The sequence below is a fragment of the Typopeltis vanoorti genome, chromosome 8 (genome assembly GCF_054136105.1).
Source record: "Typopeltis vanoorti isolate ZY-2024b chromosome 8, IOZ_Tvanoo_1.0, whole genome shotgun sequence".
Classification (NCBI taxonomy): Eukaryota; Metazoa; Arthropoda; class Arachnida; order Uropygi; family Thelyphonidae; genus Typopeltis; species Typopeltis vanoorti.
In genome coordinates, this window is record NC_143556.1 from 143,044,135 (window position 1) to 143,069,489 (window position 25,355).

Consider the following 25,355-nt stretch of genomic DNA (forward strand, 5'->3'; position numbering starts at 1 on the left):
CCTGTAAATGCTGTATATAAGTAGCATCTGCCCTTCCTATCTTTGCATCATTAGCAAACAATTGAAGATCTCTTGTCATCCTCTTTCTAATATGATTAATGTACAGATTAATTAACAATAGTCCAAGAACTGATCCCTAAAACAAACCATTAGTCAGATTAAATATGGCAGATTCATATCCCCCAAATATATCACTTTCTGATACCTGTTCATTGAGCTAAAACTCAAATTATACATATCAAGGGATTAGCAAGTTCAGCTGAACATTCTTTTAATACATGTGCTCATATACCACTGACCCAATTGCCAAATTCTTATCAAGGTATGCAACAACTCTAGAACCTCCTTATCTTGCACATCTATATCTTCATCCAAGGTATTGGTAGTATACTGGGCACTATGTTATATACTCCAGGTTGATAGATCTTGTCGAAGTGAACACTCGTTATTTGAACTACTGTATTTGCTTCTGATACAAGGATATCCTCGCATTCGGTAAATTTATTCTTCCACGTTCATTCTTACCTTTACTTGCAGAATAATGACAAAATTCTTTTGGGTTGCCTTTAGTCTGTACAGCCAATTTCATTTCATACTCCAACTTAACTTTCCATATACTACTCATTATTTCTCTGGCCTGAGCTTTATATATTTCATATTAGATAATAGACACAAAATTCACTGGATCTGTACCAAAACGCCACACTATAATAGTTTCAAATTTGATCATCTAATTTTTGAATTATGTGACACCACTGTCCTAATCTTAATAGGACAGACTGTATTTTGGGAAGTGATTACTGTTTACTTCTTTATAAATTTTTATATTGTTATTTCTTTATTATTTTTAAATTAATTAATTAGTTTTACATCTCTTCCCACTTCTCTGAACTCTAATAGTGTTTGCTCCAACAAGTTATACAGCATGCGTGTATAATTTAACATGGTAACAACATTTAAATTCAGAATTTAAATGTTGTTACCAGTTTTTTTGTGTTCTTCCTGAAAGAAGCTCATGCCATATTGAGCAAAATATATAGGAGTAATAAATTATATTTAGTTTTCTCTTGCATGGGCAAAGCATTATTCAAACAAAAATATAGTGAAATATAATATATTTCATAACTCCTCACATTCTTATTCTCATGAGATTTCTTCCACATCACCTTCTTATAGATCTGTTCTTTAATGAGACTGCACTCCCATCAAAATCTTGTACAGTATCACTCAAGGATCTTTTTAAAGCTTCCCATATACTGCTGATATCTTTCCTGTTTGGTAACTGCTACCATTCTTCTGGGTTTTTCATAATTTTCATATTTTTAATTCAACATATAATACAGGGTGATTCAAAAAGCTGTACTCAATTTCATACGGCTATATTTCTTGAACTATACATTGTATGTGAATGATCTACATAACATTTGAAAGAAGAGGTCCTAAAGTTTGAAATACTACTGCCAGAGCACTTGCCTAGCACATGGTCTGTAGCGTCGGTTGTGAGCAAAATGGCTACTAAGCAGCACAAAACATTTTGCATCCGTGAGCTCATTAAAACCGAGTCGGCGACTGCAGTGCAGCATGCATTTCATTGTTGTTTCAATATTAAACCTCCAACAAGGAAGAACATTTATCATTGGAATTATCAATATGAGCAAAAAGGTTGTCTGTGTAAGGGAAAAAGCTCGGGCAGACTGCATATATCGGAGGAGAACGTGAGACAAATTCAACAGACTTTTGAGCACAGCCCAAACAAGTCAACCCGTAGAGCGAGCAGAGAACTTGCAATACCACAACCAACTGTCTGGCATGTGTTCAAGCACCGTTTACTGTTCATACCATATCACCTACAGCTGGTTCACGTTCTTCATGCAAAAGACAAGGTAAAGCGTGTCAAATTTTGTGATTGTATGCTCCAAAACATGGAAGATGACACTTTTCTGCAGCATTTAATTTTCAGTGATGAGGCGATGTTCCACCTAAACGAGAAAGTAAACCGACACAATGTTTGCATATGGGGACTAAAAAATCCTTGTGAAACATCACAACATGAAAGGAACTCCCCAAAAGTCAATGTGTTTTGCACCTTATCGAGAACAAAGGTTTATGGATCTTTCTTTTTTGCTGAAGAGACCATTACTGGGATAATGTATCTGGACATGCTTGAAAACTGGCTTCTTCCTGAAATGAATGAAGATTCAGAAAACTTCATTTTCCAGCAGGACAGAGCTCCACCCAATTGGCACCAGGATGTTCGAGATTTTCTCAATGAATCTCTACCTCAACAATGGATAGGTCGCATCGGGAATGAAGACCTGGCACTTCATTTCTGGCCCCCAAGATCTCCTGATCTCACACCCTGCGACTTTTTCTTGTGGGGGGTTCGTAAAAGAAGCAGTATATACCAACAACTATGATTGACCTAAAAAACTGTATCATAACAACTACGGTGAATTCAGTGAAGCAAGACATCCTTCTTTGGGTATGGGATGAATTCAGCTACTGTCTTGATGTTATCCTTGCGGCCGGAGGGGGGCACATTGAACATCTATAAACTTTATTGTGAATATAATCAAATATACTTTACATCATATTGTCACTAGTTCTATATTTGATATACAGACTTACAAAATTCTCTTGACTTTGCCCTGATTAGAACATCCAATATGGCATGATCACTGTTGCCAACTGGTGACATCACAGTCACATCCTCAACTTAGACACTTTCTCAGATGCCACAATCAAATCTAACACTTGTCCTCGAGTTGCTTTTTTTCCATGCTGCTTTAGAAAGTTCTCACACAACAGCTCAATAAATTCTCCTTCATTCTAATCATTACATTTTTGTTCACCCACTCACTCATAATAATTACTCATTTAATACTTAACTGTGTAATTTTGCAATGTATTTCTTCATCCCCTGACAAATGAACTGCCAGGTCTGTAGCAACACCCCACCATATATTTCCTGTCAGCCTCCACTGCACACTAGATATCCTCAAATTCAGTGCTACATCGGACATTACCATTATTGTTTTCACAAGTTTCTATTCTAAGTGGACTTAAGTCACCTAATAGCTTAGCAGTACTCCCCCTCTCTTCTACTACCTCTTGTCATTTCTAAAAATATTAAATCCTTAGCACTCAATTCCAGTTATGCCATCTGACTTAGAGAGTTAGGTTTCACTAATTCCAACAATTTTAGGATACAACATATTTAACAAACAACAAACTCAACCATTTTATTTCTAATGCTCCTGGCATTTGTGTATATGTTACTGCTAATGTGCAAATTTTCATTAATCTGCAGATTCCCTAGACAATGTCCACATTACCTGTACCTTTCAGGTAAAGTTGAAAAATAAAAATGCACTCTACATTTTACCTAGATAATGTGGAAATTAACTAGTTAATGCACTCATTAACTAAATATTGTTATATAAAGTTGAAATTTTACCTCAGGTTAGGTTAGGTTAGGTTAGGTTATAGATTAAGTAAATTTTTTTTGTATTTCTTTCAGGATAATTTGTGAAAGTCTGAATTTACGTAAGTTGGGGACTGCTTGTATATCTTACTTATATCCTGTATATCTTGGCAAAGATGAAATATCTTATTTAATCCCAGATACAGAATATCAAGGATGAAATATTCCATTATAAAATTTTTTATCACCATTCCAACCATACTTATAATTTTATTCCTTCTCAAAGCAGTTGTTTTTTAATTCTGAAATAATTTCTCACAAAACATTTATAAAAAACCTATGGCCCATTTCTTTCATTAGTTCCATCACACTTCATATAAGTGTGTGATTGGCTTCTATTTACTGATAATAAAAACACCACCATTTCTTTTTATTCATTATCAAACTTAATAGAGATGCTGTATCTCTTTTAAGTTCCTGTCCCCCCCACCAACTCTGTCTCAATCAATCCAAGGGAGTTAGTAAATGCATTCTGTTCTAGTGAGTTTCAAACTATCTGCTAAATAAATAGTGAAAAGTGAAAGAAGCTCCAAATGGTACTACTGCTGAGGTACCTACCTTCACCAAAACTTTTCAGTAGCTACTACATTACTAAATCACTTAAGGAATTGAACAGCGTAGATACGAATATAAATTAAATTACACTTTAATAACTATTTCTGATATTTCGGCAATGTCACGTTGCTATTTTCAAAAGGAACTTACAAAAAAAGGCACGTGAATGTAGGCAATACAACACAGTAACTGAGATATATGAATAACTGCCAGCAAAGGTTGGTCGATTGGTAGAGCCTCTGCTACTAATGGCTCAGTTAAGTAAGTTTGAATGCGATTAGTAGTTGGAAGTGGACCAATCGTTTGATGCTGTTGGCACACTCTCCCTCGATGAGTCTTTGGACTCCCTGGAGGTGTCTAATAATAATAATAATAATAATAATTTTCAAAAGGAACTCACAAAAAAAGGCACGTGCACGTAGGCAATACAACACAGTAACTGAGAATGAAGAGATGAAGCTATTGTTCTCCTAAAAGTCCTGATGGTGCCCTAGCGAGGGCACCATCAGGACTAGCGAGCTAAGTAGGGTGTTTTTGGCCATTGGGCTGAAGGTCTGCTGATGTAAGCCTCCCAAATTTGGGGCAGTCGTATACAACCAAATTTGTTGAGGTTTGGAGAGTTTGTTAGGGCTGAGGCTGATTCCATAAATAGTCTTTCGAATTTGTATTTGCTACGGTGTATTACTGTAGCTTTTTTCCACCATATTTTGTGGCATGTATCCAGAGCATGGTCTGCAAGACTAGAATGGCTGTGCTTGTGAAAGCGGATGCAGTTCTTGTGTTCAGAAATTCTGATAGTCACTGTCCTGCCTGTTTGGCCAAAGTAAGAAAGTTTACAACTGCAAGGGACCTGGTATACACCAGGTAGGTCTAGGAGAAGTGGTTGGTCTTTGGTGGAGTGGATAAGGGATGCCAATTTTCTGTAAGGCCTATAACAGGAGGTCAGGTCATGTTTTTTTAAGATTTTGGTAATTTTTTCCGAGGTGCCTCGGATATAGGGAATGGTGATGGATTTAGAGTAATCCTTTTGTGGAGGAGGGGGGGGGGGGCTGTGGTTTGTAGGTTTTAATATTTTTTGGATTTTTTTTTTTGGGGGGGGGGGTAGCCATTGGCTGAGAAAGTATTGAGGAAGTGATTTAGTTCAGTGTTTAGGGCCATGTCGTTAGAACAGATTAGTTTAGCTCTGTTGTATAGTGTTTTCACCACTCCATATTGTTGTGAGGTAGGGGGGATTGTTGGTGAATGTATCTGCCTGTATGGGTGGGTTTTCTATAAACTGAGAAAACCAAGGTTCCATCAGGCTGGTGGGTGACTAATGTGTCTAGGAAATTGAGGTGGTTGTTTTCCTCTTTTTCCAGGGTGAACTTGATTCTGGGGTATTGGTTGTTTAAGTGTGTTAAGAAGGAGAGGAGTGTTTCAGAGCCATGTGGCCAAATAGCAAACACATCATCAATGCAGCGAAGCCATATGGTTGGTTTTTGTGGGGCAGAGGCTAGCTACGTGTTGCTTCGCGAACAAATCACTGCCACGTGGTTTCTCTTTGCTGACCTTAACAAAGCTATTCGTGCCGTCGAAGAGGAGCTTTTGTGCACTTTAAATCACGAATTTTGATCTATTTTACTTGATGTCTCGTGTACCGCTGCAGACAAAGAATTTGAAAGAATACGAAGCCGACAAATGAAAAAATTCGAAAAATTAAAAAAGAACTCTACCAACAATCCAAAACTTGCTACCAACACTGTAATTAACCTTTCTTTCAGTCACCTTGAAGCCTGTAGTACTCAACGCGCTTTTGCGTAGCCACAACTTCGCCATTGCTCCCAGAAAAATACCTAGTGAGGATATTATGATCCAGATCAAACATGGAATCTGCCAACTTCCACATCAAATCGCCAACAGTGTAAGACTGGATGTAGCTTGTGTCCTCTCCAAAGCAAGACCACCAAAAACCAACATATCCAACAAGGAATATAAAGCTGTACAGGAAATGAGGAATAATAAAGAATTAGTTATCCCCAAAGCAGATAAGGGAAATGCAACTGTAGTACTTAACCAAAAGGACTACACAGGTAAGCTTAATCCTCTTCCATTAGATCAGGCTACTTACCTCCCTATCGAATACAATCCCGCCAACTCACAAATGAGAAAATTTTACAGGCTCCTTAAGAAAGTCACTTCTTGGCCTGTAGAAGTTACCAACAGATTAAAGCCGTTTAACTCTATACTCCCCCCCCATTTACGGACTCTCAAAAATACATAAAGAAAATGTGCCATTACGTCCCATAGTGGATGGCATTGATTCCCCCACATACAAATTAGCTAATCATTTGGCCAAAGAGCTCACACACTATACTGGCAACACACCATCACACATAAAAAACTTAGCCCACTTCAAAGCCCACATAGAAAACCTTACACTCCAACATACTGACATAATGGTCAGTTTTGACGTCTCCTCCTTATTCATAAATGTCCCACTCAAGGAAACTTTAGAGCTAATCCAAGCTAAATTTTCTCCCAATATCTCAGCCCTATTTCAGTTTACAATGAACTCAGGCTATTTTGTTTGGCAGGGAAAATTCTATAAACAAATAGAGGGAACGGTAGGTTCACCACTCTCCCCACCCAATTTCTTTATGGAGACCTTTGAAGAAAAAGCCTTAGCCTCTGTCCCACAAAAACCAACCATATGGCTTCGCTACATTGATGATGTGTTCGCTATTTGGCCACATGGCTCTGAAACACTCCTCTCCTTCTTAACACACTTAAACAACCAACATCCCAGAATCAAGTTCACCCTGGAAAATGAGGAAAACAATAACCTCCCCTTCCTAGACACATTAGTCACACGCCAGCCTGATGGAACCTTTGTTTTCTCCATTTATAGAAAACCCATCCATACAGGTAGATACATTCACCAACAATCCCCTCCCCCTTCACAACAATATGGAGTGGTGAAAACACTATACAACAGGGCTAAACTAATCTGTTCTAACGACATGGCCCTAAACACTGAACTAAATCACATCCTCAACACCTTCTCGGCCAATGGTTACTCCCCCCAAAAATATTAAAACCTACAAACCACAGCCCCTCCACCTCCACAACAAGGATTACTCTAAATCCATCACCATTCCCTATATCCGAGACACCTCGGAAAAAATTACCGAAATCTTAAAAAAACATGACCTGACCTCCTGTTATAGCCCTTACAGAAAATTGGCATCCCTCATCTGCTCCACCAAAGACCAACCACTTCCCCTAGACCTACCTGGTGTATACCAGGTCCCTTGCAGTTGTAAACTTTCTTACTTTGGCCAAACAGGCAGGACAGTGACTATCAGAATTTCTGAACACAAGAACTGCATCCGCTTTCACAAGCACAGCCATTCTAGTCTTGCAGACCATGCTCTGGATACATGCCACAAAATATGGTGGAAGAAAGCTACAGTAATACACCGTAGCAAATACAAATTCGAAAGACTATTTATGGAATCAGCCTCAGCCCTAACAAACTCTCCAAACTTCAACAAATTTGGTTGTATGCGACTGACCCAAATTTGGGAGGCTTACATAAGCAGACCTTCAGCCCAACAGCCAACAACACCTACTTAGCCCGCTAGAGAGCACCAGTGGGACTTTTAGGAGAACAATACTTCATCTTTTCATTCTCAGTTACCGTGTTGTATTGCCTATGTGCACGTTCCTTTTTTTGTAAGTTCCTTTTGAAAATGGCAACATGACGTTGCCGAAATATCAGAAATATTTATTAAAGTGTAATTTAATTTATATTCGTATCGGCGTTGTTCAATTCCTTAAGTGATTTAGTAATGCATAACCAACATATAAGCCTGTCTACGAGAACTAGCTCCTACATTAATATCAACAAATAATATAAGTATTAAAATTCAGGAAGAAGCAAAACAAATACATCAATACACACAGAATATCATTTTTTTTTCAAGTATTCATTGAGATGAATGGTGTACCTGAGACTGGACTGACTGAGACATAATTTTCTGGATCTGATCCAAGTGTTTTTTCAAATTGTGTAACAGCTTTATGTGTAAGAGGATCTCTTGCAGATAAAGTAAGCAATGTAGAACCAATTACTGCTTCTTCAGGAATTGTTATCTCAACTTTTGGATTTGATGGTGTCCAAGGGGGTGCAAAGACTGGATTTATTTCATTATGAGCTCTAATATATACTGTAACTTCAACTGAAAATGAATGAAAAAAAAAAAAGAACATTCTAATTAATTCATACAAAATGCATCAAATATAGAAAAGAAAAAAATGTGATGCAAATCCTTTTTTAAAAAAAATATGCCAATTTAAAAATAAGTAATTATTATTAATACTGAATATTTATTATTTATATTATTATCAAATACTGTATTAAATCAAATTAAAAATATCTGTATTTATGTGGCCTATTACTAGGGCTTAAAATTCTAGTATTCCAAAAATATTTTTCTCAACAAATTCTGATGACAATAATCATCATCATCATCATCATCATGCATGTCAAGGATTTAGGCCTAGCATGTACTTTTCCGGCCTTAGAAGTCATCGTTGAATCGTTTAAGAGGACGTCCTGGTTTTCTTTTTCCTAATGGCTTGTACTTTAAGGCTTGTTTTGGTAATCTTTCTGTTTTCATTCTCTGAACATGTTCCATCTATTTATGTGTATATTTTTTAATTTTTTCTATTACTGGTTCTTGGTTTAATTCTTTCATAATTTCTTCATTTCTTTTGTGATCAAATAGGGTATACTTTGCAGTTTTTCTCATAAACTTCATTTCTGCTGTTGTTGATCTTGTCCAGATTTCGCTTCCATACATTAAGACTGGTAGGGCTAATGTATTGCATACTTTTAGTCTGGTTTGTTTTTGAACTAGGTTTGGTTTAAATATAGAGTTATTTACACCTGTTATTTTTAAATATTTTGCAATTTTTATGTTTATATCTTTTTCATTTTCATATTTTCATACATCCTAGGTAGTTAAATGAATTCACCTGTTCTAAGATCTTGTTATCTATTACTATTTTTGCTAATGCTGGATCTTGTCCTTTAAAGGCCATAGTTTTTGATTTTTCTGTTGATATTATCATACCATAATCTTTGGATATCTCATTTAGATCTAAAATAGCTTTCTGTAGTTTATCTTCAGAATTTGTAATTATTATTTGGTCGTCGCAACGAGGAGAGTGTTTAAGTTTACTGTAGAAGAAAGTTTAATTCCTTGATGTAAATTTTTATTCCATTTTATTATTATTTCATTTAAGTAGATATTAAAAAGAGTCGCTGAGAGGGGACATCCCTGTCGGACCCCTTGGTTTATCTCTCTCGTATATGACAACTCGTGATTTAATCTTATTTGTATTTGATTATTTTCATATATACTTGTGATAGCTTTTAGGATATTATTTGGTATTTGTCTTTCTTTTAATATGTTAAATAATATGCTATGACAATGAGATGCACAAAACTAAGGGAAAAAAAACAAATAATTACTGGAATTCATATTTCAAATTAAATTACAATAATAAATATTCTATCAAAAAAAATAAATAAATAAAATTGCAGTTACTGTAAAAACAAAAAAAAAAATAACAGATACTGATGCTGTAAATTTTAGTTAAGTTTGAGCATCTGAAAACAATAAATAATCAATACTATAATTCTTTAAATTGGATCTAATTTTGATACATATTTCATTAGCAGCAGCAAATGGATTCTATGCAACCCTTCTGGATTCTATACTGGATAGTACTATTGTACTGAGGCAATTGTGTATGAGTTACATGCTTACTCCCCTTATTCCATTATCTTCAAAAAATTCTATTTCCTTAAGTTAAGGGGATAATAAATCTCTCATTATTTTAAAGCCAGATATGAAACTCGGAGATCGACATCTATCAAAATCTAAGAGTTTTATGCCAAAGAACTATCGGCGAGTCCAAGTGTAAGTCAACATGTCTGGATGTTAGTACCACACTAGGGCAACTGGGAGCAAAGGTGGAGCAAGATCCATCACTATCCTTAATATTTTCTCATAATGTAAAATGCAACTCCTAGGAGATGTATTACTGTTTTACATTATGAGGAGAGGTACCCAGACCGGTTTCGACCTTTATTGAGATCTCATCAGTGAGTAGGTAGACCTGGATAATACCAAGGTTTAAGTGAACCGAACTTACATATACCCTTACTATATGAATTGCCAGACAGGTGTACCCATATATTATTACTACTAGAATAAAGAGCCAAGAGGCTATTTTTTTCCGGCGGCATATATTAAGTTAAGGGGATAATAAATCTCTCATTATTTTAAAGCCGGATACGAAACTTGGTATTATCCAGGTCTACCTACTCATTGATGAAATCTCAATAAAGGTCGAAACCGGTCTGGGTAGTGACTTCTCCTCATAATGTAAAACAGTAATACATCTCCTAGGAGCTGTGTTTTACATTATGAGAAAATATTAAGGATAGTGATGGATCTTGCTCCACCTTTGCTATGAGTTGCCCTAGTGTTGTATTACCCAAGTGATGACTTACGCTTGGACTCGCCGATAGTTCTTCAGCAAGAAACTCTTAGATTTCGATCTCCAAGTTTCGTATCCAGCTTTAAAATAACGAGGGATTTATTATCCCCTTAACTTAATTTACGCCACTGGAAAAAATAGCCTCTTGGCTCTTTATCCTATTTCCATTTTAACTATAATTTCTAGGCTATGAATTATTTGGGAATGTACAGTTAAAAGTCTTTCATTACTCCTGACTCAGGTTTCTTTTATTAATGACTATCTCATTAGAATATTATTATTTTGGAAAGAATTTACAGAATACTAATTTCTGTTCCATGTTGGTCTTCTAAGAGTGAATATTCTTCACCACTTCATGAAGGAAGGCATTTATTAAGCAAAGGATAATTTTTACTATAGCATCTTTACTGAGTCAGGGAAATAATGTGTACTCTTCCTGCATATCACTTTGCAATACTGAAGAAACTGTGAAATTTTACACACCTATATGAAATATGGAATTTCAATGTCATACCAATTCTCTAACTATTTCAGAATTTTGACAGAAGAGTTTACATAATAAATTTTATATTGACATTAAAATTAAAAGATTTGCTTCTTTGCAGAATAAAGCATCTACTGCTAACTCTACAGGCATCAGTGTAAATAAAGCTAAAGAAAATAAATTATATTCATCCTCACAGAAATCGATACTTGAATCTAAATCAATTAAAGCTTTTTGGATGCAATGTGTCATCTTAAAATTCTTTCAAGCATTGACAGTAAATGGTTCAAATGAGTCTTGGAATCTAATTGAAAAAAAAAATTTCTTTGCCAAATTCTGCAACAATACACTGTTGTCAATATATATCATTTTAGGTTGGTGAAAATTCAAACTACTTTTCTTCAATGAACATTTTATTGGAGTATTTCATGCTGGAGGAGTCAATTTGAATACTAGAGGAATAGGGCAGGCTCAAGGTTTAGAGGTGCAGGAGGAGATGTGTTCCACATACTGTGTACTCTGGATGTTAGTAAAGCTGTAGGACTGGGTGGTATTTCATCATGAGTTTTGAGAGAATGTGCTAAGGACCTGACAATGCCTTTGACCTGGCTTTTCAATAAAAGTCTGGCTGCGGGAAAGGTGCCCATGGAATGGAAGGAAGGTAAGAGAGTGCCACTGCATAAGGGCTGTAGCAGACTGGAAGTGTCTAATTATAGGCCAGTTTGTGTGTCATCAGTAGTTAGTAAGATCTTGGAGAAAGTAGTGAGGGACCGTATACAGCATTGGTCAGATGAGGGTAATGTTATCTGTGAGAGTCAACATGGATTTGTGAAGGAGAGCTCTTGTTTTAGCAATATGCTAGCCTTTTATGATAAAGTTACAAGAGCATTAGATGAGGGAAAGGCATATACTGTAATTTTCCTAGAGTTAGCAAAAGCATTTGACAGGGTGCCACATGATAAGCTGATATTCAAGTTGCAGCACATGGGTCTGGATGTCAGATTGGCCAACTGGATTCAGGATTGGCTGTCCGATAGGTATCAGAGTTGTGTATGGTGGAGCAATATCAAAGAGGAAGAAGGTTACAAGTGTGGTTCCAAAGGGCTCAGTAGTGGGACCTATATTGTTTAACCTTTATATCAATGACATTGTCCATGGATTGCAAGGGGATATTCAGTTGTTTGTGGATGATGTGAAGCTGGGAAGGGTTATTAGTAATAGTGCAGAAGCAAGAGCCCTGCAAGAAGATTTGAATAATTAGAAGAAACACACGTATAAACCACAGTGAAAATTATTTAACTGTAAATATTTCATCCTAAGTATCTTAGGACATCATCAGTACAGTATTTAAACAAAAATTAGGAATAACATACAGTTAGGGCGCATGATTACAATAGAATCTCATGAAAACGTGCATAACATGCTAAAGTAGTACAAAAAAAAAGAAAAAAAAAACGTTAATTATTTAACACAGTTTTGTATGATAATTTCCCATACTTTAGGAATAGTAAGAACGTCATTGCGGTTTAGGTTTGGTCTGTGTAGTAGGGCTTCAGAACTTTCTTTGTATAAACGTTCATGTTTAAATATAGATCTATGTAAAAGTTTAGCCTTTTCCCAATGGATCCTATGGTTTGGATTTTCAATTCCGTGTTGAGAGAGGCCAGATTTCTGCGGTTTAAGAAGACGAATGTGGTCTTGATGTTCCGAGATGCGTTTCTGAACAGACCTACCTGTCTGTCCAAAGTAAGATAATTTGCATGAGCATGGAATCTCATAAACACCAGGTAACTTTGGACAGACAGGTAGGTCTGTTCAGAAACACATCTTGGAACATCAAGACAAACTGCGGATGCCCACAGTTCTTCCTGTCTGTCCGTAGTAGGCTTGATGGCAAGAACAGGGCACTTCATAGACTCCTCGATGTGATAAAGGAGTGCATTTGTCCTTAGGTGAATGGATGAGAGTTGCTAATTTTACCTAAGGTTTAAATACTGTGCATAGTTAGTGTTTTTTTAAGCACCCTAGATATCTTTTCAGATGTGCCTTTAATGTATGGGATGGTGTAGTTTTGTTGTAGTCTTCTGTGGTAGATAGAGGGGATTTATGGGTAGCATTTAGTATGTTATCTATCGTATGGGGATTATAACCACTGGTTAAGAAGGTGTGACGTAGGTGAGAAAGTTCAGCAGTGAGAGCAATGTCATTGGAACAGATTGCTCTAGCTCTATGGGTTAGTGTTTTTAAGATACCATATTGTTGAGAAGGGTGATGATGTGATTGTTTGTGTAAGTATCTCCCTGTATGTGTGGGTTTTCTATAAACCAAAAATGATAAGGAACCTTCTGGAAGACGTGTGATCAGTGTGTCCAGGAAGAGCAGGCAGTCATTGGCTTCTAGTTCCATTGTAGAGTGGATTTTAGGGTGCTGGCTATTTAGATACACTAAAAATGTATTCAATGTGTCTGGGCCATGTGGCCAAATAGTAAACACATCATCAACATAGCATAGCCAGAAACTAGGTTTGAGAGTGGCTGTGTTGATAGCTAATTTTTCCAGATGTTCTATGTAGAAGCTGGCTAAGGGGGGAAAAAGGGATGAACCCATAGCTGTCCCATCTAATTGTTTGTATATTTTCCCTTTCCATGTAAAATAACCTACCTGTATTGTGAATTTAAATAGCTGAAATATATCTGGAGGAAATTGTGAATTTAGTAAATTAAGTGTTTCAATCAGTGGTACATTAGTGAATAATGAGGTGATATCAAAACTCACCATTAGGTCTGTACTATTTAAGGTGTGGTTTTCTAAAATACTTTTCAGGTGGACAGAATTTTTAACAAAAGAGGGAGAATTGTTTGTGTAAGTGGTTAGTAATTTTGCTAAATGTTTAGCTAGTTTATATCTAGGACTATACTATCTACAATAGAACGCAAAGGTGTACCTTGTTCGTGTATTTTAGGAGCACCATATATTCTGGATGTTTTAACGTGCAAGGGTTGGAGTTTTTTGATAATTTCTTTTGACCAGGATGTCATTTTGTTCAGTAACTTGCACACCTTATTCTTTTGTGAGTTGGTGGGATCTCGATATATGATTTGATATGTAGACCGGTCTTGGAGCAGTGCATGCATTTTGCTTTCATATTCTGTTGTATCCATTACTACAGTGGCGTTTCCTTTTTCTGATTTGGTTATTATTGCGTAGTTCTTTTAGAGCTATTATTTCTTTATGTGGGATATTATTTTTGGGAGGCTTAGAATGGATAAGGATATTGGCCACGTTTAACCTAATATTACTGGCTATAGAAAAGATGGTTGTTACACTTATCATTTTTAGTAGATTTCTGTACGAAATTAAGCAATTTAAATTTAGAGTTACAAGGTAGACATAAAAATTTAATTGATATGTTAAGTTCAATAAAAACTTTCCAACAATAACTTACTTTTATTAAAGAAAAATATAAATGAATGCAAATTTAGACATATCTCATATTTATTAAAATTTTTTGAACAAAATCAAGAAATGCTTCGCTATGATTTAAAAGAATTTATTCGTGAAATAGAATTAGTTGAGGAAGAAATAAATTCAAGATTTAAAGATTTTAATAAAACAGAATTGATTGTATCTTTTATCAATAATCCATTTCAAGAAAACTTGAACATCACAGAAATTTCAAATAAAATTAGTGGGCAGTTTGATATAAACCAAGCTGAAGTAGAACTTGAGATAATAAACATTCAGAATAGTTTACATTTAAAATCAATAAACAATGAAGTCATTTGGAAGTATGCACATGAAAAATTCTCAACATTAACTGATGCTGCGCAAAAAAATTCTATCATGTTTCGGATTTACATACTTGTCAAAATCCGATTTTTCAAATATGACCGTCATAAAAAATCAATTAAGAAACCAAATTACAAATGATCATTTGGATGATTGTCTGCGATTGGCAACTCCCTATCAACTTGACTATGAAAATATTGCAAGGTCCAAACAATGCCAAATTTCACATTAACTTTTTTTTTAATCAATCAGCATTTCCTGTAACTTGTGAGTTTGTAATCAATCTGTTGTTTTTTCTAACTTTGGTTTTCCAAAATAGAGAAATAAATATTTTATTCCAATATTTTTTTTTTGTTGTTGTATTAAAATAATTAAAAATGATAAATAAATTTTAAAATACACAAAAAGTTTTTCATTGTGTATTTTTTTTTTGTTGTTTATTTGTGCATAATCAGATATCTGGTTGGGTGAATGTGATCTATATAAGAGAGTAGATCACCGAATAACTTTTTATAGAAAAGTAGCTCGCATAGTTAAAAACGGTTGAACACCACTGGTCTGGTGGATAGGAAGAATAGGGGTGATATGATAAAGATGTACAAGTTGGTAAAGGGTTGTTATAGGGTTTTATAGGGTTAATGTTGAAAAGGTTTCTCATAAAATCATGGGAGATTGGAGAAGAACAAGAGGTCCTCCCGGGATGTTGTATAAGGAGTGTGTCAGTAAGGAGTGAGAAGCAGGTTTCTTGCTTGGAGAGCTGTGAAAGATTGGAATGCATTGCCCAAGAGTTTGGTGAATGCAGGCACAGTATGATGAGCTGTCTGTATGACAAAAGGGACTTCCTAGATGAGTGTGCGACTCCATTGGGTATCTGGATAATAATAATAATAAACAAAAATTAATATTAAAAGAATTAAATTATTAACAAGAACATGTAGTAAATGCTGCATTGAAAGAAAGATTACAAACTAAGAGAAATACCTAATATTAAATCTGGCAGACTCCTCCATTTTAAATTTTCAAAATGGGATAGTCTACATTTAAATTTGTTAACTAAGTCATGCTAATTAGGATCCCAATACCAAGCAGGACCTGAAGGATGCCATTTCTAGGTCGTTGCAGGTATTAAAATACTAGTGGTAACTTAGAAAGATTGTTTTTACCATACTAATTTAAAAAATGATTGTTATGATTTATTAAATCAACAACAATTCATCAATTCATTATTATTATAACATTGGACACTTTATTACAACGAGTCATTGGACACCTCCTGGGAGTCCAATGACTCGTTGAGGGAGAGTGTGCCAACAGCATTGAACGATTGACTCCCTTCCAACTACTAACCACGCTCAGACTTGCTTAACTTTGTGCATGAGCCATTAGTAGCAGAGGCTCTACCAATCGACCAACCTTTGCTGGCATATAAGACTCATTATGAGAGATCTTCACTGTAACGTATAATGCTCATCAAACTGTGCCTTAAAACTTATTCACTCTTTCTTTCTGCACACATCGCATTCTCAGACAATCCATTCCATTCATTATCTACTCTCCATGCAAAAAATCTACTCCTTACTTCTATGCTCACACCCTCCTTACCCTGTCTCCATCTACTCTATGAACCACTGATATGTCTTGATCGTATCACTCCTTTTACTTTCTAGATTGTTGTCTGCTTTCTAGACAGTGTCTAGAAAGTAGACAACAATCCTATCACTCATCATGATTTTGCACTTGCAATGGAGGGACTATTATTCTGAGAGAATGACAACAGAGAACTACTTTGGAAGTTATTATAGAGGGAAGAAAAATTGTGAATATAGTATTTGTCTTTCTAAAGATATGTTATTTGTATAATAACTGATAGTTCATCAGTTATAACTAAATTTGGTAAACTAATCTATGCTGAACAGCAGCTTTTTCTGGTCCATGTTATACACTTAGCAATAACAGACTTTAATTATTAGTCAACAGTAAATGAAGATAAATCTAAGTTTAACACTTTTATTATTATTCTAACAGATAAGCTTAGGTGTTGAGAGTTATTCATAACTTACAGTATTAACAACACCAAACAATTTAATCAAAAGATGTTTTATCAACTGCATATATATATTTCGCTGAATTTCAAATCAGCATCATCAGAGCAAAACACACTTGTGCACGTGACAGTGAGTAAGTAAAACAATAAAATTGTAGTGTACAAAAGATCTAAAGTCCTATTTATGGTGCCCTCTAATGTTGGGGTAAAAAAAAATCATTACAGCTATGTGGGAGTTGCTCTTAGGATGACAGTCTCCCAAATGTTTGGCAGATTAATGCAACCATACTTGTTCAGGTTAGGAGAATTCTTCAAAGCCATTGTTGACTCGAAAAATAATCTTTCAGATCTGTAACAACTCCTAAATAGCACATTTGTTTCTTCCATCTAATCCTGTGTGAAGGAGTATCCAAAGCATGGTCTGCCAATCCTGACTTGCCATAGTAATAGTAGTGAATGTTTTTTTTATGTTCTTCCAGGCGGATGTTAACTGATCTTCCTGTTTGTCTATAGTAGGCCAAGTCACAGTTACAGGGAACTTCATACACTCCTGGGTGTGCTAAAGGGTGAAGTTTATCCTTAGGCGAATGTATCAGAGTTGCTAGTTTTATATGCGTATTTGAAAGTAGTGCGAAGGCCATGTTTCATTAGTACTTTGGCTATCTTTTCCGATGTACCTCTGACATAGGGAACAGAGATGGTCATGTTGTGTTCCTGTGTATTAGGGGAGGGAGGAGTAATGGGGCTGTGTAGTCCTTTCTTTTAGTGTTTTACGGTGATCAGCATTCATTTTAGAAATTATGGACTTTACAACCATGTGATAAATAATTCTTATGAAGATTGAAACGTCAGGATATTATATTAAGATCATCATCTGGAGAATATACAAATATACAGAACAAGCTAAGTTACATTACATACAGTAAGCTAGAGAAACAATGAATTGATCACAAGTTATTCTAGTGGCATAACCTCTAGTGAAAAAAAAAATTAATTATTTATTTATAAACTACATCAAGCTAAATCTATTTCTGATAACATGAATAAACATGCTTTCTTACAGATAGTTTTTTTTCAGTAACAATGATGTTCTGCTTTTAGCATTACAATTGTTATTTTTGATTTAGGATCCTGGATTTTCTACAGTCCGGTTTATAGTTGCTCTTAGAGAGAAAGGTTCCGTGGGTCGAATATATGCCTTCCATACGTTTGGGATTTTTAGACCATCATTATTGTTCAGATTGGGGTGGTTGGTAATAATCTCAGGCTTCATTAAATTTGCGTTCATACCATGTTTTGGTGTGATGTAGGCCACTAGTGCTTTTTCAGTCAATTCTATGTAAGGTGTTCAGGGCATGATCTGAAAGGCCAGCTTCACCATAATTATTATATTTGATGTATCATTTATGTTCTTTTAGTTTGATAGGAATTGTGCATCCTGTTTCTCCTATATATGGTATGTTACAAGTGCAATAAATATGGTATACTCTAGGTGCCTTTCCAGTCAATTCTATGTAGAGTATTCAGGGCACGATAAAAAAGGCCAGATTTACTATAGTTATTAAATTTAATGTCATTTATGTACCTTTTTTTTCTGATAGGCATTGTGTGTCCTGTTTCATCTAATTTTGCAGAAGGTTTAAAGGTGGCATAAAGGTTGTACAAACAGAAAACTGCACAAATACAACTTATGACCACACAATGATTTAGCTGGATTTTGCAAAGGCATTTGACAGAATACCACATGGAACTCTGTTATGCAAATTAGAACAAATGGGGAAGGATATGACACTAGTTAAGTGGATAAGAGGGTGGTTGCCAGAAAGATATCAAAAAGTGGTATATGGAGAGGACAGAATTGAGGCAAAAACAGGTGGCTAGTTGTGTGCCACAAGGTTCAGTGCTGGGACCACTGCTGTTTAATTTTTGCATAAATATAGGAAATAACCTGAAAGGAAATATTCAGTTGTTTGCTGATGATGCAAAATTACACAGAGTAATAATTAATCAAGGCAATGTGGAGAGCATGCAGAACGATTTAAATAGGCTATCAGTATGAGCAAAGGTTAATGGGTCAGTATGAGCAAAGGTTAAAGTTTAATGTTGAGAAATGCAAAGTTATGCATTTTGAGATAAATACAATACAACTCTTTATCACATTGATGGCACTGTACTCCATGAAACAGAAGCAGCTAGAGATTTAGGGTCATGATCCAGATGATGATCTTAATATGAAGTTCGAAACATCGTGAAATTAAAGTAATTATTCTTCACACAGTTGTAGTCTCCATTAGAGAAAGTGGATCCTTGGATGAGGTGAATAAGTTCTATAATTTTGCAGGAGGTTTAAAGGTGGCATTAAGGCTGTACAAACAGAATACTGCAGAAATAAAACCTTATGATTACAATGATTGATTAGTTTAACACAATTTTGATTAGTTTAACAAATCTTGGATTTGTTAAACTAATGATATACTGGCTGAAATGTGTGAGGAGACAGGGGTACAGTTTGTTAATGTGTGGAATGCGTTTGAAGGAAGAAGTGAACTGTATGGGAGCAATGGACTGCATTTGAGTGGTTATGGTGTGAGTTGCTTGGAGAGACTGCTGCTGGAAGGTAGAGAAGTGAGTAGAGTGAAAGAGAATGAATCAGATCAAGCAGGAAGTGATGTGGAAGAGCAAGAAAGTAAGACAGGAGAGAGTGAAGAGATGGTTATGAATGAGGAAGTGAGTGGTATGAGTATAGAAAATGAGAGAATGGGTGTGCAAGAGGAGCAGGGAAATGGGGAGGCTCAGGGGTACACAGCGTGAGAAAGGTGGATGCTCAGAGAGAAGGTGAGAGCATGTGTAGACAGAAAAGAAATGGGATGACCTGGGATCAAGAGGAAGCAGTTGGAATTGAAAAGGGTTTTAAAATGAAGGGTTTTAAAAAGAAAGGGAAATGGCCCAAGTCGAGGATGAAGAGATCCTCTAGTGAGTGGTAACAGTGGAACTAGCTATAGATCCAGAAATGAGCTGTTGTGTTTGTATACAAATGCTAGAAGTATAAGAAACAAAGCAGATGAAATGGTTGCATTAATTGCGTCTGTTCACGCAAGGACTGTCGGAATAAGTGAGACATGGTTGGAAGAGGATGACATGCTGACAGGAATAGAGATGGAAGGGTATGATGTGTTTCGTGAGGATAGAAGGGATAAAAAAGGGAGGGGGGAGTGCTATTGATGATAGAGAAAGAGTTATGTTCATACAAAGTAGAGATGCAAGAGGGAAATAGTGCCAGTGATTTTGAGGCAGTATGGTGTGAGATAGAGGCGAATGGAATCAAATACTTGGTTGGATGTTGTTATAGATCAGGTAATGTGGATGGTGGTGATAATGAAATGTATAATCAAACTAGTCAAGCAAATAAGAAAAGGGTGATCATTATGGGCGATTTTAATTATGGCAATATGGACTGGAATGATGAGATAGCAACTGGAAGTAAAGAAAATGAGTTTCTTGAGTTTTTGAGGGATAACTACCTCAGACAGTATGTAACAGTGGGCACCAGAGGATTGAGGATCTTGGATTTGGTCATCTCATCAGAGGATATAATTATAAATGAGATGTGAAATCGTCCACTAATTGATGAGAGTGACCATGAGGTGATTACCTGGGTGGTTGCCAGCAGTGTGAGGACCTCTTTGAGAAAAGGGTATATGTGGAACTACAAAGGGGGGGGGGTGATTATGAAGAGTTCAGGAGACAGCTTGCGGGTGTAGCATGGAATGAGGAGTTAGCTGGAAAAGAGATCGATGCAGCTTGGAGGATTTTCAAAAACTATCTAGTAAATGCAATGTCTAAGTGTATTCCAAGGGTGAGAAGGTTAAATAAGGTGGGTATGAGATGAATGAATAAAGAGATTAAGCATGTGATACAAAGAAAGAGGACATTGTGGCGGCAGCAAAAGAGAAGTGGAAATAACCAATTCTATGAGATCTACAAAGATCAGGCCAGGAGGGTGACTTGGTTGGTGAAGGTAGCTAAAGAGAGGTATGAACAGCATTTACCTAATGAAGCCAAAAAGAATCCAAAGGAGTTCTTTTGATATGTAACCAGCAAAAGAAAGAATGATTATGGAAGGATGACATTGATAGGAGAAAATGGTATAAAGACAGCTGTTGCAGAATGTGTGGTGGAGATACTTAATGAGCAATTCATAAAGGTCTTAAAATCTTGTGAATGTGACTTCATGGAGAGATTGAGAGCAGTAGATGATGGGGAGGAGAGACTGACTGTAAGGGAGCAAGAGGTGTATGGAAAGTTGAGTAAACTAGATGTTAATAAGGTTGTGGGACTTGAAAATATATCACCACATATTCTGACGGAATGTTCCACGGAGTTGACACCTTTCTTGACATATTTTTTTAATACAAGTCTTGCACTCAGTTAAGTCCCTAAGGAGTGGAAGAAAGGCAAGATTGTGCCACTTCATAAAGGAGGTGATCGAACTCAAGCATCAAACTATAGGCCTATCTTGACTTATTTTTCACGGTATTAACACCACAAACACAGAATGTGTGGTGAATGTGTGTGTGATGTTAATACCGTGAAAAATAAGTCATGAATAACCATCAACACCTAAGCTTATCTGTTAGATTATAGGCCTATCTGTGTGTTAGGTGTTGCAGTTAAGTTGTTGGAGAAGCTTGTGAGAACTAGGATCCAGAGTTGGGTTGACAACAATGGTATTATCTTTGATGGACAGCATGGATTTGCTAAAGGGAGGTCATGTTTTAGTAATGTACTTACTTATTACAATAAAGTGATTGCTTCCTTGGACAGAGGAGAAGGATGCACAGTAATATACTTAGATTTCACAAAGGCTTTTGATAGAGTACCTCATGATAAATTGATAGTCAAACTAAGGCACATTGAGTTGGATATTAGATTGTATATTAACGATATAGGCGAAGATTTGGATGGAGATATTCAGTTGTTTGTAGATGATACAAAGTTGGGATGAACCAAGAAGGGTAGTGAAGATGTTGCGGCCTTACAAAAGAAGACTTGAATAAATTGAATGATTGGGAACGGAAATAGGGATGTGAGTTCAATGTTGCAAAATGTAAGGTTTTAAAATTTGGAAAACAAAGATGGGATTCAGAATTTATACTTGGTGAAGATATATTGTTGGAGGTGGAAGAAATTAGAGATCTGGGGGTGATAATGGATAAGGATCTGAAATTTATGGGACACATAGCTAAAATTGTGAAGACAACACAAAGGCTTCTGGGAATGATGCAGAGGACACTGACATGTAGAGTAGGGAAATTCTTGTTCCATTGTATAAGGCTTTGATAAGGCCACACATGGACTACTGTGCTCATATTTGGTCACCGGGTTTTCAGAAGGATGAAGAGATGTTGGAAATGGTCTAACGGCGATTGACTAAGGTAGTTTCTGACCTCTAGAGTGGCAAGTATGAGGAAAGATTGAGAAGATGTAATTTGCAGAGTCTGGTGGACAGGAGGAAGAGAGGGAGATATGATAGAGACCTACAAGTTGGTAAGGGGTTGTTATAGGCTCAATGCTGGAGAAGTTCTACTACAAAAAATAGTGGGAGATTGGGGGAGAGCCAGAGGTCATTCCTGGAAACTGTATAAAGAGGGTAGTAGGGGAGTGAGAGGCAAGTTTTTTTCCTGCAGAGTTGTAAATGATTGGAATGCCTTGTCTGAAAGTGTGGTGTCTGCAAGGAGTTTGAATGTGTTCAAGGCACAGTATGATGAACTGTGTGTGTGATAAAAGGTCCTTCCAGATGAGCCTTTGACTCCATGTGGTTTTGGGGTAATAATAATAAGAATAATAACAAAATTTGGGAAATACTAATCCTTCATGATACAAAATGAAGCTTCAAATTATAAGCCAATTGTGTGTGTGTGTATCTGGTTAAAGTGTTGGAGCAATGAGGATCAAATACCTACCACATAGTGATGTACTTAAATTTTGCGAAGACTTTTGATAGAATGAAAAGTTGATAGTTATATTAGAACAGAAGGATTGTATAAAACATTAATGCATGGAATTGGAGACTGACTATGTAATAGGCATCAGCAAGTTGGGTATATATGGGAGGAACATCCCAGAAAAAGAAACTCCATAGTAGTGTAGTGTGTAAAGTCAATAGCAGTGTATCAGCCTAAAACAAACCTTAGGGCGGCACTGCCGTTTTCTTTATATACTTATGAATTGGAGAAGATTTCAAAATAGATATTCAGTTGTTTTCAGATGATGCAAAGTTGGGAAGAACTACTTCCCAACTTTGCACAGAGTAGAGCAGATGTTATGTGTGTTTTTCATGAAGAAACCTTTCATGGTACAAGCATCTCTTAAACAATAAGTGTAAGATTGTAAAATTCGGAAACCAAGATGGGAAGCAGAGTATACAATTGATGGGGGATATACTAGAGGACAGAAGAAATAGACCTGGGGGTGATGGTGAATAAGGACTTAAAATTTTCAGGATACACTGTTAAAATTGTGAGGATAGCACAACAAATTCTGGCAAAGATGTGAAGAACACTGACTTGTAAAGTTTTCAAAAGGATGAAGATGTGGAAGAAAGGTTTAGAACAACTGACCTAAGGTGGTTTCCAGTTTCTGGAGTGATGAGTATGAAAATAGGCTGAGAAAATATAATTTGCAGAATATGATAAAGATGGCAAGGGGAGGGGGATGTATGACAGAGACAAATCAGTTTTTTATTATTACGTGACACCTACAAGAAGTCCAAAGACTCACTAAGGAAAGGTGCCTACTCTAGAACTCCCCATCTCCACCACTTAATCCACCAACTACAATGAACTGCCACTTCCACTATCACCCACACCCATGGCATCTACTGCCCATCACCACCCCAACTGTATTTTTTGTCTGTAAAATTGCACGTGTTCTCAATGCCGATTTGTCTGCCTGACAGATGAACGTCACGATGAAAAACGTGAGTTTCCTGCAGAAAAAACCCTGCTACCTCCATGTGAGATCGACTAATTCACTATCAACCGAAAAAAAAAAAAAAAAACATATAAAGATTCCTCTTATCATGACAAGAATCGAATCTAAGCCTAAAATCAAAAGGCATAACATACCATCATTCTCCAAATTACAGTATAGCAGTTTTTCATAGAATAATGAGAGCTGGAGAAGAACAAGATGTTATCCCTGGAAGCTATATATGGCAGGTGTGAGCAAGAGAATAAGGTTTTTTTTTTGTTTTTTTTTTGCATGGAGAATTGGGAAAAACTGGAATGCATTGTATAAAAATGTTGGGTCTACAGAGAATCAAGTGGATTTAAGACATGGTATGTGTGAGATGTATGTGGCAGAAGTACCTCTCACAATGAGTCTTCGACTTCATGGAGACCCGATGATAATAATAATCATCATAATAATTTATGGTATACAAGATATTGCAATAATGGCTGTTAAAAAATAATAATTTTTACACACACATACCTGTCATTTATATGAACTACAATATGTATTATTATATCCCAAATGAAAAGTCCAATCAGAAAGGTTGGGCATTAAGGAAAATGGCTACAATTACTTCTTAAATGTTGTTCTTGAAGTAAATATATCAAAATTCATATGATGTTTAATTAAAGGTATTTTACCAACAGATTTCTGTTGACCTCCTGCAGCAGCATCCACAGCATTCAAATCTACAGCTTGAACAGTGAAAATAATGACAGACGCTGCATTATAATCCAAGAGATTGTTGACTGTCACCTGGCCAGTAGTCCCATCTATTCTGAATGCCACCTAATATTGAATAATATCCATAACAAATAGAATATATAAGAAAAAAAGAAATAATACAATTGCCTTTTTAAATAGTACAAGAAATTAATTCACTCTGAATTAATCAACAAATAAATAAAAAACCAAAAATTCCTAAAACCAATCACCATTATGTACATACATATAAGGTGGCCATAATTAAACTTCCCCTATTCAGAGCCTTATGTAGCTTGATCTAACAACTGGAATGTCACCCAATGTGGTAGGGAGACTAATCAAGCTATAAAAAGGATTCTGTGAAAAAACGTTTTAGTTCAAAAAGTCACCAAATGGGAGAATATGGCACTGTTGTATCCCAGGAAACTGAAAATTTCCATAATACGAAATAGAACATCTGTTTTATGGCATTAAGAGTTATAAAGTAAAAGAAAACTTCACAAATACATTCCTATTGATCCTATTGACAATTGTGTTCAATATGCAGCTCATTTTGTCTTATCACAAGTCACTTTTTAGAGTTATTTTACACATTAATGAGTGCAATGCATCAGCCATCTTAGTGAGTTTAGAACCAGCCAGAACTCGTGCATAGGTCCTTTATCAGGTAACACAGATAGATCAATGATTTGGAAGTTTGAAGAAACAGGATCTTTGGAAGTTTGACT

General features: G+C 36.0%; 1 protein-coding gene across 1 annotated transcript in view; it reads right to left on the bottom strand.

The window, feature by feature from the left end:
* Positions 1-25,355, bottom strand: part of Cad74A (cadherin 74A) — an 850,889-nt gene that overhangs the window by 529,249 nt on the left and 296,285 nt on the right. Inside the window, exons 20-21 of the mRNA XM_090396473.1 lie at positions 24,564-24,711; positions 8,029-8,259 (exon numbers count right to left, since the gene is read on the bottom strand). Of these exons, the coding sequence (XP_090252599.1) occupies positions 8,029-8,259; positions 24,564-24,711 (379 nt within the window). The remainder of the gene's footprint in view (positions 1-8,028; positions 8,260-24,563; positions 24,712-25,355) is intronic.